Source organism: Cibotium barometz, chromosome 39, assembly GCF_041138505.1.
Source record: "Cibotium barometz isolate CiBa-2024 chromosome 39, ASM4113850v1, whole genome shotgun sequence".
Lineage (NCBI taxonomy): Eukaryota > Viridiplantae > Streptophyta > Polypodiopsida > Cyatheales > Cibotiaceae > Cibotium > Cibotium barometz.
The window spans coordinates 24005675-24019897 of NC_141084.1; the positions used below are offsets into that span (position 1 = coordinate 24005675).

Here is a 14223-nt window from a genome sequence, read left to right on the forward strand (position 1 = left end):
CGCCATCTCTTCTCAGCGCCCAGGGTATCACCTCCCACTTCCTATAGGATCAAAAGAAGCGCACACCAAGCCCTAAATACGCCGAAGTCGTTGGCCGCCCAAGGAGAAGTAGCGAGGATGGGGGTGTGCGACCGCCCAGGGAGAGGAAAACAAATGCACACCAAGCAGTAAACAATTGGTGAAGTCGACGAGGGGCACTAAAGTGAAAAAATGCGTGCAATAAGCTAGGGGTGACTAGGAAAACTTCTAGAGGCATGAAACGTGAGGTTTTGCATGAAGACGATGAGGGGTGCTCTGGGAAAAAAATGCATTGTAGTAAACTGGGACGACTCCCTAAACTACAGGAGGTAGGCTACGTGGGAAGTAAACTAGGCTAATGGTAAACTCGGCCCGTCTAGAAAAATAGCTACAAACGGCGCACGGTGGCAGTGAGTAATCACGTCGCACATATCCAATTATGGGATACATGCTGCAATCACAGTCTAGAGTCACGGTGGCAAGTTGACTTCCCCCAGGTGATCACCCCGCCCCTTTTCTGGCATTGGATGCCCCTTTTCTGGCAATAAACGATGATCGTCAATTTTTTGCATCATTCTTCTGCTGCCGTCGATTTCACCTGACTGATGTCTTTAAGACCCCATCCCCCCCCCCCCCCCCTCGAGGAGGGAGAGAGTAACGAGGGCTGTAATATAGGTATGCATTAGTTAATGCCACTAATAGATATAAGAAGAATAGCGGCATTAATTAATAGATATAAGAAGAATTGTGTGAATATGTACCCACAACGTTCTTCTGAGTGCACAATAATTAATGAGCGTGTATTCTCAAGAGGTTTCATTAAGGTTTTCCAACATAATTTTCCATCATGTTTTATGGGATAAATTTCCTTAATTAGCAATATTTGACAAACTGCATTTCCTTAATTAGCAACCTCTGCCTCATGAATACGTAACCCCCTCTCTCTGTCTCGTGACTGCTTTGCTTCTCTGTAGGTGATGTGCTACCCTACAGGTTCATCCTGGCTGATGTGCCCGCTTCAAAAATAGGCACTCAGCCTCTCTACTTGGTCTTTCTCTCTCTCGCATGTACCTTGCCCTCATGCTTCCTCCCTTTTTCTTTGATGCAGAGACTCGTGCCCTCTGCTGAGTCCTGCTCAAGCTCTAGGGTTCTCTTCCCTCTACTCAGTCCTTGTCATCCATGTTGTGTACATGTTTTCCTCTCGAAAGAGGGCATGGCTTCTTTTGTTGTTTCCTCTGTGAAAGAGAAGATGTAGGAGCACCTATTTGCCATACCATCACATGGCCTACACGTGGCAGGCTCTTTTTTGCAGGCATAGCAATAGAAGTAGCATTAGTAACTTGCAATTTAGACCTTCATTGTATTAATGAATGCCTGCGTGGCATTGATTAGTACACCATCAATAAAACTCTGATATACGAAGAATTGTGTGAAATATATACATACATATGCGTAAGAGACCGGACCAATAAATAAACATAAACGCTTAGTCTTCACTCTCGAGGATTACAGCGACAGTCAAATAAATCTATCTAGAAGCTCAGAAGAAAACGAGTTTGACATGAAGTTCCCAATCCATCTCCTGCATCAATCGTCATCATCATCATCATCACCATTGCCCTCATCAACAGAGGAGAAGAAGAAGAGACAGACATGGCCAAAAGCTCCTACATGCCCTCTCTCCTAACATCTTTTCTGATCTGCCTGCTCTTCACAACAACAGCAGCACTAGCTCAGCATCTGTCCGGCTCTGATCCGGCTCCATCTCCATCCTCTTCATCTCCATTGCCTCTCGCTCTCGAAGAAGAACAACAGAGGTATGCGCTGCACATCAGAAATTTTACAGTGTTTTTTTTTTCCCGCTTCCCCTGTACATAAATTCCCGTCTAACGCAGGTTTCGTGGATTCTTCGTGTCCTAACTCAGCATTTTTCATGGATTATTTTCCTGTGATCTAGCCCCAATCCGTGGCCTCCTACTGCTAACGAAGAAGTCATTGAACCCTCTCAAATATGTTTCATCCCCTCTGTTTGCTATCATATGACCTTGGCAGGCCTCATAACCTCTTTTGCTACCATTTACTTACCTTTAAGTCATGGCCTCGTAACCACTTTTGCTACCCATTACTTATCTTTAAGCCATGACCTCTTTCTGCTCTCATGTACTAGGATATTTTCTGGCATTTTTCTGCTATACCCTAATTCAGCAGGTTTAATGGCCATTTTAATTATCATAAATTTCTAATTTAGCATGCCCGATGGCCATTTTGTGCTATCATTGAGCCTTAATTCAGTAGGCTCAATTCTCGAGTTTGTCTTCTTTTGATTCTTTTTTTTTTTTGGTGTGTGTGTGTGTGTGTGTTTTCAACAGATTTCAGGTGGAATTGCAGGTTTTGTGGAATGGGGTGGTTACTGCAAGAGACCGGGAGACAAAAGAAGTGCAGTGGTCGTTTTTTTCCGGGGCTCCGCTGCACTCAGCCCATGGCCCTTTGCTGGACGCCTATGAGAGTTCAAACTCATCTGCAGGCATAACTGCTGGTGTTATTTCTGAGGATGAGTTTGTGTTCTGTGGCACAGATTGGGAGCTTTACTCCTTTGACAAACATCGAGGGATCCAGGTGAGCGGTTATCAAAAAGAGAGTTTTCTTGTCAAGGAAAGTCTACCTCAGATTTTTAGTCTTGTTTAGCTCGTGTGGAAGATGGCTACTTTTGTTGCGGTAGAATATGTAGGTGTTGTTAATGGCAAGATTGTGAATGGCTGATCTTGATAACTTCACAGGACCTTCCCATCTCACCCGATGAGCTTGTACGGAGCACTCCAGCCATTCTGAATGGGGCTCTCATCCTTGGCACCTTGTCAACTTCCGTGTTTCTTCTGGATGCAAAGTCTGGGAGTTTGGTACAGACATTTGATTCGAAAAACGACACATTTGTACCTGACCATGTTGATGTTGAAGACATGTTGCGCTTTTTAGAGCCCAGTCTTCAAGAGCTAAGAACTGCAGAATACCTGTTTGTCTTCAGGAAGGACTACACAATCAAATCTGTTGCAATGGCATCGGGCACACTTTTATGGAATGTAAGTGTGGGGGATGTTCAGCTGCATCATATCAATTCTGATGGCATTCCTCGCCTCCCGCAACCAAGAGAGGGAAGCTTAAGAGACAGTTCAGTGGGTGAAGATGTTCCAACACGTGTTCAGCTGCATAATATCAATTCTGATGGCATTCCTTGCCTCCCGCAACCAAGAGAGGGAAGCTTAAGAGAGAGTTCAGTGGGTGAAGCTGTTCCAACACTTGTAGCGCTGCCTGCTGGCCATGAAAAGGAAAATCAAATTCTTCCAGCTCGTGTTCATGTATTTCAAGACAGTTCAGGGGACCTGCCTTTGAGAAGTAGATTTACCAAAAAACAAGTCACTGTTGCCCTCTTCTTGACATTTGGGTGTTGTGCAGCAGCCACATTTCTCTTCTGGAAATTTGAAGGAAAGACAAGTAAGGAGGAGAAGCAGGTGCCCAGAAAGAAAAAGGGGAGGAGAACAAAGCCAGGTGTTGCCGCCACACCACAAGAATTCATGCAGTTCACAGGTGGTCCTGTGACCACTGAAGAAAATTATACTGCTTCACGGTCTGGTGCAATTGTTGATACAATGACACTTCTGAATGAGGGGAACGAAGAGTATTACCTGGTGGATGACCTTCGTATGACATGGAAGCATATTGGGAGTGGAAGTAATGGAACCATGGTTTTTGATGGTTATATTGACAAGCGATCTGTTGCTGTCAAGAGGATGCTTAGGCAGTATTATTATAAAGCTCAAAAGGAAATAGATCACTTGATAAAATCTGATGAGCATCCTAATATTGTGCGCTATTTCTCTGTGAAATTTGATGCTCATTTTGTCTACGTTGTTCTAGAACGCTGCCGTTTCAGCTTAAATGATCTTGTTCTTGCCCAAAGTTTACAGCACTTGGGAACATACAAAAGCGATGCAATGCCCGGAGATCTAACCAAGGAAGAATTAGAAGCCATTGCAGAGAAGGTTGGAGATACCAAAGATTATCAATTATGGGATGAATGGGCTCGGCCTTCTACAAAACTTTTGAAGTTCATGAGGTGCGCTTTTGAACACCTCTGACAGCAGCAGATGGCCTTTTTTTTCGAGTCTGCATGGTGACTGTGTGCGTGATATGCGCATGCATTGGTGTGTGCGCGCGCGTGTTTATTAACAAAGCAAAGTAGTTGAATTGAATTTGTGTGCTGATTTTAGTGCTTTTGCACATTATTTAGTAAGCAAAGCAGGGATTCCAACATGATTATAGGATATCATTTACTTTGGTAATAAAGAAGGCCATGCCTATCATTATCCCTTTAGCATTATTTCTGTCTTTCAGGAAAAAGAACAGATTAACAATTATGGGTATTATTAGAGGATATGACTTGCAGCTTTTCTTTCTTGATGTTTCTAACACAGGCTCATGTAGTTCAGTCTGCTTCAAAGTTCCAAATGTGTTAGGATTGCACTTGCTTTTACCACCTCCTCTTTGGGCAGGGAGATATTTTGTTAAAGAGAGTTGACAAAGATGAGCAGCTTTGTCTACCTTATACTAATGCGTGAAATTTCAATGACAGTGTTTAGTTGAGGCTTGCACTTTTATTCCTGTGGACTTGGTATATAAAGCAGGAGACACATTATTCAAGGGGATGGGCAAGCCTTTTCAAATGAATGTTGATAGATGTGGAGCTTTTGAAGGGGGACTTGTTCATTAGATTTTGGGTTTGTTCTCCCATTGAGAGTGGAAAGTGGACTTCAATTTAGAATACAAAGTTCAATGCAAATACATCTCGCCAGTTTGGAACTCTTGAGTAGACTCAAACTTGAGAGAGGTGCATATCATTTGAGCCCAGAGAGAGTAGATTCAATCTCAAAATGATTTAGGAAATGCCGTTTCTATATGTGATTTGGGCATTTCCTACGTGTCTCATGTGAGGATGGGATGAAATGGCCGTTTTTGCCGTTTCAGGCCGTTTCTTGCAGGTACCACCCTTGAAATGGTGTTTCCTTGTTTCAGGCCTCCGTTTCCAACGCTTCTTGTGATTGCCCCTGAGAGAGACCTTCAATAGGCACGATGATTTGGGCTCACTGGCATTACGTGATGTAAAAGATCATAGTGGCCATACTTGACGTGATACAACATATCACAGTCAAGCCTGCAAATGGAGCTTGACCACACATGACTTAAACTTACATCAGACTACTGAAAGGTCAACCCACCCTAGATAAGTCGACGATCATCATCAATGAGAAAAGCCACCATGCCATCATATGGCATCTCTTTCGACACTCCAAGTGATCACCTCTTTATACTTTTCCATCTCTTCCAAGCTGGAAAAGAGTACTGCTCTCTTGTCATCCTCATGAATGTTGGCCCTTAAAGCAGCTAGTTGTTGGAGGAGGGAACGTGTGGTGCCGAGGTGCTCTTGCAATGTGTGATGCAACTTTTTGTGGAGAAAGTCAAAACTCCTAAAAATCTCACAAATGCTTTTGAATTCGAAGATGCCGTAAGAGGGAAAGTTGTTCCTCTCAACAAGCTCTACGCAATGGCGTGAACAGATCTTCTTTTTGACAACCTTGAAAAATTAGGGTTTCAGCTGTGCAGAAATTAGGGCTAGGGTTTTGGGAGACAAGAGGATACAGAGCTGCTAGTTGCAATTGTGTGAGCTTAGGTGTGCAATGCTGCAGGTTACGAAAGAGAGCAAAGTGGAAGACAAGTGTGTACAGAGTGTGTAGCTTCAAGAAAACTTCCTAGAGATGTTTTTGCTTAGGAGGTGGCTGTAGCCAAGTGGAAGCTTGGAGTTGTTGTCTCCAAAGGCTGAGGAAATTCGTAAGGTAGTTGTTTTGATTAGGAGCCGGGCTACCCGCAACGTAGTCGTCGATGGTGCTCCAACAGTCAGTCAAGTAGCAAAGGCTTGGATTATTCTAAGAAGGCAAATTGGAAAGCTGTACCGGAATCAACAAAACATGGCTTCTTTTCGGAAGCCGAGGGCAAACCTTAGCAGCCCTATGATTACCTCATGTTAGTAGTAAATTCATAGAATGATATGGGAGATGCATTTAACACTCAAGATAAAGCAAGTGTTCACAGGTGAAGGAGTTTCAATGATGTTGATCATTGAAGCAGCAGTATCAAGATAAGCCAAACGGTGACATGAACATGGGAATCTGCTTGAAGATACACATGAGTTCCGAGGAGGACTAATCTTGTGAGAAGAAAGCATGCAAGGGAACATATGCATGGAAATCGGCCGTGAAGATGTACATGTAGCCATGAGGGCATGCTTCCTTAGAAAGTGAAAAAGAATATCTACAAATACTTGAAAACTTTGTTGAAGGTACCATTGAGATAATATCAAGAAATGGTGAAGACTTTATGACTTGGTTGAACACAATGCTAATCAATGCACTTAAATACACTAAGATTTGATGGGCACTTGCTCAAATACAAGAAGTAATTTGCTGAATTGACAAGAGACACACAATGAGATGGAACGGCCGACCCCTCCCTCAAATAAAGTATATTGATCTTGGGAGAATCAAGCATAGTAACATGGGACGGGGAACGTAATGGGGATGGGGACGGGGATTCCTGGGAACCAGGACGGGGAACAGGGGACGGCATGGGATGGCATACAAAATATGCAATTTTAAGTAAGCACTCATTTAAGAAACTTAACAATACTAAAACAAAGTCACTTTACACTTCCAAAGCATCAATATTAAGTCATACTAGCAAAAAAATGGGTGTTACAAAAAAGGAGATCAATCGCCAAAGGCTAAAGCAAAAGACAAGGGCAAAGGCCTAGGCCCTAACCACGTAAGTGGCATACAAAAAAGAGACTATCACTAGAGTAGTACATATGTCAAAAAGCCTCAAGGGGCATGTGAAGTGCTGGCCTCACGATCATGGGTCCTTGCAATGCGTGCAGGCTCCATAGAGATGTCCTCCACTTGCTCCTCCAACTCCTCATCATCTTGAGACATCTCCCACTCGGTAAATGCATCAGCCTTTGCAGTTGCACTCTTGCAAAGCATTCGCAAGTTTGCACTCACAAAGACTAGATCATTTGCCCGTTCCACCCCAAGACGGTTCCTCTTCTTCGATGCAATGTGACTGTATGAGCTCCAAAGTTGCTCTAGGCAAGAGGAACTCACTGCCTGGCTGGGAATGCGGATGGCTAGATGCTGAAGCTCAGGTCCATCCGAACCAAAGTCTTCCCACCACAAAGCAGCCCCAACTTTGAAGCGATTATCCTGTGCATCCATGTCTCCATAAGAGCCCTGAAAGCTCCTATACCTGGACAACTGGTCACGGATCTTCCGCCTAACATTTGGGTCAGGTACAAATCGAGTCAAGACAAGTCTCCATAGCTTGCTCACCTCTGCGTCACTTTCTTGCCCTTTACCCTGAAACTCAGGGTCCACCACATAGGCTGCTGCATGCAAAGGAGAGGAGTAGGAGTTCCACCGACGTTCACATAGGGCCCGGATCTCCAAATCCCTCAGCTTCTCTATCATGTTGTCCATAGCCTCATATACCTTGCCGATGCATGGCTTCATACCATCCACAAGCCTCATCAAGTGGACAATAGGATGAACCATAGCATTAATGCACTTCACTTTTTCCCAAAAATCAGGGCTCTTTGCTTTTTCCTTGCATAGAGCTCCTGTCTCAGTGGAAGCCAATGGTGAAGAAGTGAACTCGTCACTAATGAACAACTGTCTCAATTCACCACTACACTCTTTCAATCGGTGGAGCATCAAGAAGTTGTAGGCAAACCTCGTATCTGAGTATTTGAGGAGCTGACGGCTAGATTTTTTGGAGAATTCATGGCGTAGGAATTGATGGTTTGTGACAAATGTCACTATTTGGCTGCCCACTTGGATGATAGGCTGGATCCATGGCAAGTCCCCAATATCCTTCAAGAGATTATTTAAGCAATGTGCCATGCAAAATGACACGGTGATGTTGGGGTACATGCTCTCAATGATCGCTCTGGCTGCCCTGTTTGAAGCCTCCCCATCAGCAACAAAGCCCACAACTAGGTCTGGGCCAATGATCTCTATGCCACTAGCCCACTCTGTTGCTAGCACATTAGCACTCTTCCCGGTCCCAGAAGCATCATGTGAGGCGATGAAGTACATCTCACCGTGGGAATATGCAACAAGGCCATGGATGGACCTCTTTTGCGTATCACTCCATCCATCTGCTATCAGGGACACTCCATTCCTTGCCCATTGTCGCTTCGTGTTTTCTGTTGCTTGCTCCACAAGCTGTTGGGGTAAAGGCATTATGCCCACCCTTATAGTGTGTACAAGCCCATAAGTTATAGTACATAGTACACTTAGTACTTTTAATGTACTAAGTGCACTATGTGTACTAGTGCAATATACATGTGTGATAGGGGAGTCACACACTCATTCCTTGATGAGTTGACTTATCCCCACAACTCTCTTTCTCTCTCTCTCCTTGTTCTCTCTGTGTATGTCTCCCACATGAATCTCTAACCCTAATTCTCTCTCCCATTCAACTGGTATCAGAGCTGGAGGGGAGTTTGCACAGACTCAAAGCACAGAAACGTGCACAATGGTAATCGAGGCTTGTTAGATCTTCTTGCGCATTTGTCTGACTGTGTCGGGCATTTCGTCTGATGGCCACCATGAGGCCTCTGCCAGCGGGTGTCATCCTCACCAACGAACTCTTATGGTGGGAGTTCTTCCTGGATGCTTCGCAATGCTGGGGCAATCGGCTTAGGAAGGCAACAACACGTGTAGCGCAAGCCACTGAAGGAGGCGGCGAAGGCACACAACGCGTGTAGCGCAAGCCACTGAAGGAGGCGGCGAAGGCACACAACGCCTACGTGGTGGTGGTCCGCGTAAGTAGGCGAAGGCGACACGCCTACGTGGTGGTGGTCAGGCGCAGCCACAAGACGTCAACAGGCGGGCGGCGCTCAGCTCCACGTCAGGCGACACGCCTACGTGGTGGTGGTCAGGCTCAGCCACAAGGCGTCAACAGGCGGGCGGCGTCAGCTCCACGTCATTTGCTGAGGAGAGCTACGCAGCCCACACGCTGCCTGCTGAGGAGAGCTACGCAGCCCAGCCATCTGGACAGCTGCAGGCGCATAAGCATCAACACAAGTAACTCCCGATTCAGCAACATCAGCAAGAAGCCCCCCCCTCCCCCCCCTTTTCTGCAACAGCATCAACACAAAGAAATTCAGCCTGCAGATCAGAGAAATTCAAAAAAAATTAAGAGGTACTCAATTTTGAGCAAAATTGGCAAAATTGGGTGACATTGGTCACAATTAGGATCAATTTGCAGGAAATTGGATGTTGAAATTTGGGGCTTTTGATGTAATTGTGCAATTAAGCATTCATACATGCTGTATGATGTGAGAAATCGCACATTCGGGCAAAATTGCAGTGCAAATCAAGGGGCTTTTGTGCCGATTGGATTGATTTGCATGCAGGCAATCGCATTTGATGTTGTGGATAATGTGTTGATGCCTAACAAGCACTCAATGTGCCTGTAAATCAAGGGGCTTTCATGTATTGGATGTATATGTGGCCAGGGGGAAGCATCGCGAAGACTCTGGATGCCTTCATGTGCGTTAATGCACCATGTATGATCAGAAATTGATCTTAAATCAAGGGGCTTTTCAAGATTTTATGCTTGTTGAGCTTGGCAAAGCAGCAGGCAAGACTTTTATGCCTTGAATCCTCAGAAATCAGCTTGCAGTCAAGGGGCTTTTGCCCAATTTCTGTTCGGGACTGTTGTATGCAGTGTTCGGGACTGTAAAAGTCTGATTTTCACTCATTTGGACAGCCAGGAGAGCATTTATTGCTGCTGTACTTGTTGGTACAGATTTGGTACAGCTTTGTACAAGTTTTGGCATGGCTGCACATTGATTTGAGTGACCAAAAGGCTCAATTTCAGCTACTGTACTTGCCGGTACAGGTTTGGTACATCATTGGTGAGCACTTAGTACTGCTGTACAGTACTTTGGAAGGGCCACAGAGCACATTTAAGGTGCTGTCCTAAATCTGCAGCAACCAGATTTTGCTGATTTCATCACATACAGTGGGAGTAGAGTTGCATTTGTGCTTCCGCAGTGGGAGATAAAGCTTGGGAGAATAACTGTGAGCACTTTGTGTGCTTTTGGTGCAGTGTTTTCACATTTTGCAGGGAGTCAGGCATTGACAGGTTGCATATTGCTATGGCAACCACAGGTGAGAGCTCTTCATTGCTTCACATCAAGAAGCTTGAAGGCTCACATAACTATGATATTTGGCAAACCCAGTGCTATAATGTGTTGCTCCAGAAGAAGCAGCACAAGCCTATCAAAGAAAGGGGTGTAAAGCCCGCTTCTCTTACTGCTGAAGAGTGGGAAGATATGGATGAGCTGGCAAGATCTACTATCATGTTGTCTATGTCAGACTCTTTACTTTTCAGCATTCGTGAAGAGAAGACAGCTTGGGGAATGTGGCAGAGATTGCAGGACTTGTATGCCCAACAAAGTGCCTCAAGCAAAGTGTATTGGTTGAAGAAACTCATAGGTCTTTAGATGAAGGAAGGGGCGTCTATGGCAGCCCATCTAAATGAGTTTAATGGTATTGTCAGCCAAGTTATTAATCAAAAGTTGGCAATGGACGATGAGTTCAAAGCCACTTTTCTCTTATGCACTTTGCCAGAGAGTTGGGACACATTCAGGACAGCCACTAGCAATTCGAATGTTATGCTGTCATACGCAGATGTTGAGGGTGCTCTTCTTCAAGAAGAGATGAACAGGAAAAACAACTCTGTTGGAAAGTCCAATGCAATGAATGCACGTGGGAGATCCCAGCAAAGGGGTAAAAGCCAAGAACGGGGAAGGAGCAAGTCTCGCTCCAAAAAGGACTTGGAATGCCATTATTGTGGCAAGAAGGGACACATCAAAAAGCAATGCTACAAATGGAAAAATGATCAAAAGGAAAAGGGAAAAGGCAAAGACAAAGACAAAGATGAAGCCAAAGATGTAAAGCCAAAGGGCAAAAGTGGAGTCAAGATTGAAGAAATCAATGTTTCACATGCAGGTGACAGTGAGGATGAGGTCCTATTCACGTCTTCACTTGATGCCCATTCATTTCTTGCAGGAGATGGTCATGGTATGCACTCATGGATCATTGATTCAGGTGCCTCCTTTCATGTCACAGGTTGCAGAGACTTGTTTGTCAGGTATACTGCTGGCAATGAAGGAGTGGTTTATTTGGGTGATAACCATGCATGCAAGATTCTTGGCAAAGGTGATGTGAGGCTTGTGTTTTCAGATGGCTCACAGCTTATGCTCCATGATGTCAGGCATGTGCCTGAGATCAAGAAGAATCTGCTTTCTACTGGACAGCTTGATGATGCTGATTATGTTACCACATTTAGTCGTGGAAAGTCGAAGATTAGTAAGGGCTCACTGGTTGTTGCCAGAGGCTCTAAGGTGGATACTCTTTACTTCATGCATGCAGGTGTTTGTCACCATGCTAATGTGAATGCAACCGAGCTGCCGGAAATTTCTATGTGGCATAGCCGGTTGGGACACATGAGTGTCAAAGGAATGGAGCAATTGTCTCGTTTGGGTTACTTGCCTTGGCCCTTCTCTAAAGGTTTCAAGTTTTCAGTTTTGTGAGCATTGTATATATGGTAGGCAACTACAGTGCCCCCACAAGAAAGCTCTTGGACACAAAGATGCTCAGTTAGAGCTTGTGCATACAGATGTATGTGAGATGCCTCAGCTTTCTTTGGGAGGGGCAAAATATTTTGTGTCTTTTATAGACGATGCCACACGCAAGGTGTGGGTCTATCCTCTTCGTTTGAAGAGTGATACATTCTCAGTGTTTGAGAAGTTTGTTGCTCTTGTTGAGAATCAAACTGGCAAAACACTGAAGGCTTTGCGTTTCGACAATGGTGGAGAGTATATGTCCAAACAGTTTCAGGACTTTTGTGATGCTAAAGGCATCAAGAGGGAGCTCTCTACTCCTTATGATCCTCCACAAAACGGGACAGTAGAGAGGATGAACAGGACCATTCAGGAGAAGGTCCGTTCTATGTTGTCACATGCTGCGTTACCTCATGGTTTTTGGGCTGAAGCTGTTATGACAGCCGTTCATCTTATAAACAGGTCACCTAACACGAGGCTTGGTGGGAAAGTGCCAGAGGAAGTATGGACGTCATACAAGCACTTGAGAGTGTTTGGTTGCGTTGCGTACGTGCACATACGCAGGGAAATGCGCACCAAACTTGATCCTAAGTCTCACAAATGCATATTCCTAGGATATGGTGACAGAGGTGAAATGGGGTATAGACTTTGGGATCCAGTGAATAGAAAGATTATACGCAGCAATGATGTCATTTTTGATGAAACATGCATGTATAAGGAGCCTGCAAGGCAACAGGAGACTGGTAGAGTCATCTTTGATGATGATGGACATCATGGACAACAACCAAGGGCTGTAAATCAGCCATTACAGCAGCAAAACCAGCCCTTAAATGGTGCTGAGAATGGTCCAAATGGACAGCCAGAGATGGCAGAAGATATCCCTATGGATATACCACAGTTAGAGGAGATACCGGGCATGATTTTTCTGCCTTATGGCATGGAACAGGAGCCACCAATGGGTGATATGCAGGCTGGACAGCAACCTGCAAATGATGGTCATTGGGTACGGAGGTCCACTAGACCCTCCAGAGCCCCTGACAGGTTTGTTCCAGGGGTTGACTACTTGATGCTCACTGACTGTGGGGAGCCCTCATGTTATAAGGAGGCTTTACAGAGGGCAGACAAGGCTCTTTGGGAGCGTGCCATGAAGTCAGAGATGGATTCTCTGCACAAAAATGGAACATGGAAGTTGGTGCATTTGCCTGCAGGCAAGAAGGTTTTGCCATGCAAGTGGGTTTATAGGCTCAAAGTTGCACCAGATGCTAAGCCAAGATACAAAGCCAGGTTAGTGGCTAAGGGCTTCAAGCAGGAATATGGTGTGGACTTTGATGAGATCTTCTCTCCAGTGGTCAAAATGACCACACTTAGAGCTGTGTTAGCTTTGGTTGCACATGATGATCTGGACTTGATTCAGATGGATGTGAAGACTGCTTTTCTTCACGGTGATCTCCATGAGGAGATATATATGCAACAGCCAGAGGGTTATGCAGTGAGTGGAAAGGAGAAGCTTGTATGCAAGCTGAAAAAGAGTCTTTATGGGCTCAAACAGGCACTAAGGGAATGGTATCATAAATTTGATACATTCATGAAATCCCAGAAATTCAGGAGAAGTGACATAGATCACTGCTTATACACCAAGAAAGCTTTGGATGGCAGTCTATTGATCCTCATCTTGTATGTTGATGATATGTTGATTGCCAGGAAATCTCGTAAGGAGATGGATACCTTGAAGCAGAGGCTGCATCAAACCTTTGATATGAAGGATTTGGGTGATGCAAATCACATTTTGGGTATGCGGATACTTCGGGACAGAAATCAGCATGTGTTGTATTTGTCTCAGAAGGAATACATTGGCAAAGTTTTGCAGAGGTTCAATATGGACGGGGGAAAGAAGACTAGTACTCCTTTGCCTCCATACGTGAAACTCAGTGCTATGGACAGCCCACAGTCAGATAGTGGCAGGGCTGATATGGCCAAGATTCCGTATGCTTCAGCTTGTGGCAGTCTCATGTATGCCATGGTTGCTACTAGGCCGGACATTGCTTTTGCAGTGGGAGTGGTTTCTAGATACATGGCCAACCCTGGCAAGAAGCATTGGGAAGCAGTGAAAGGTGTCATGAGATACCTGAAGGGCACACAGGATATGTGCATATGTTTTGGCAAACAGGATGCATTAGTGCATGGTTATACGGATTCGGATTATGCCGGTCATCCAGATAACCGGAAGTCTACTACCGGTTATGTGTTTACATTCACAGGAGGTGCTGTGTCATGGATATCCAGGATGCAGAAGTCAGTGACTACAGAGGCCGAGTATATTGCAGCCACAGAGGCTTGCAAGGAGGCATTATGGCTATCTCGGTTAGTGGTTGATTTGGGTTATACAGGGGATATTCCATTGTTGCATTGTGACAGTCAGAGTGCCATCCAGTTGGCAAAGAACCCTGTCTTTCATGCAAAGACGA

At 44.9% G+C, this 14223-nt stretch overlaps 1 protein-coding gene across 4 annotated transcripts in view; it reads left to right on the forward strand.

Moving 5' to 3' along the window:
• The first annotated feature begins 1376 nt into the window (after positions 1 to 1376).
• The window catches only part of LOC147615898 (serine/threonine-protein kinase/endoribonuclease IRE1a-like), a 76081-nt gene continuing 63234 nt past the window's right edge, over positions 1377 to 14223 (forward strand). For 3 of the 4 annotated variants that reach the window (XM_086778527.1, XM_086778528.1, XM_086778530.1), the window contains exons 1-3: positions 1463 to 1835; positions 2388 to 2634; positions 2796 to 4129. In XM_086778527.1, coding sequence (XP_086634653.1) covers positions 1672 to 1835; positions 2388 to 2634; positions 2796 to 4129 — 1745 coding nt within the window. In that variant the 5' untranslated portion in view covers positions 1463 to 1671. Of the gene's footprint in view, positions 1836 to 2387; positions 2635 to 2795; positions 4130 to 14223 lie in introns of all 4 variants that reach the window. The other variant, XM_086778526.1, reaches the window with a different exon arrangement.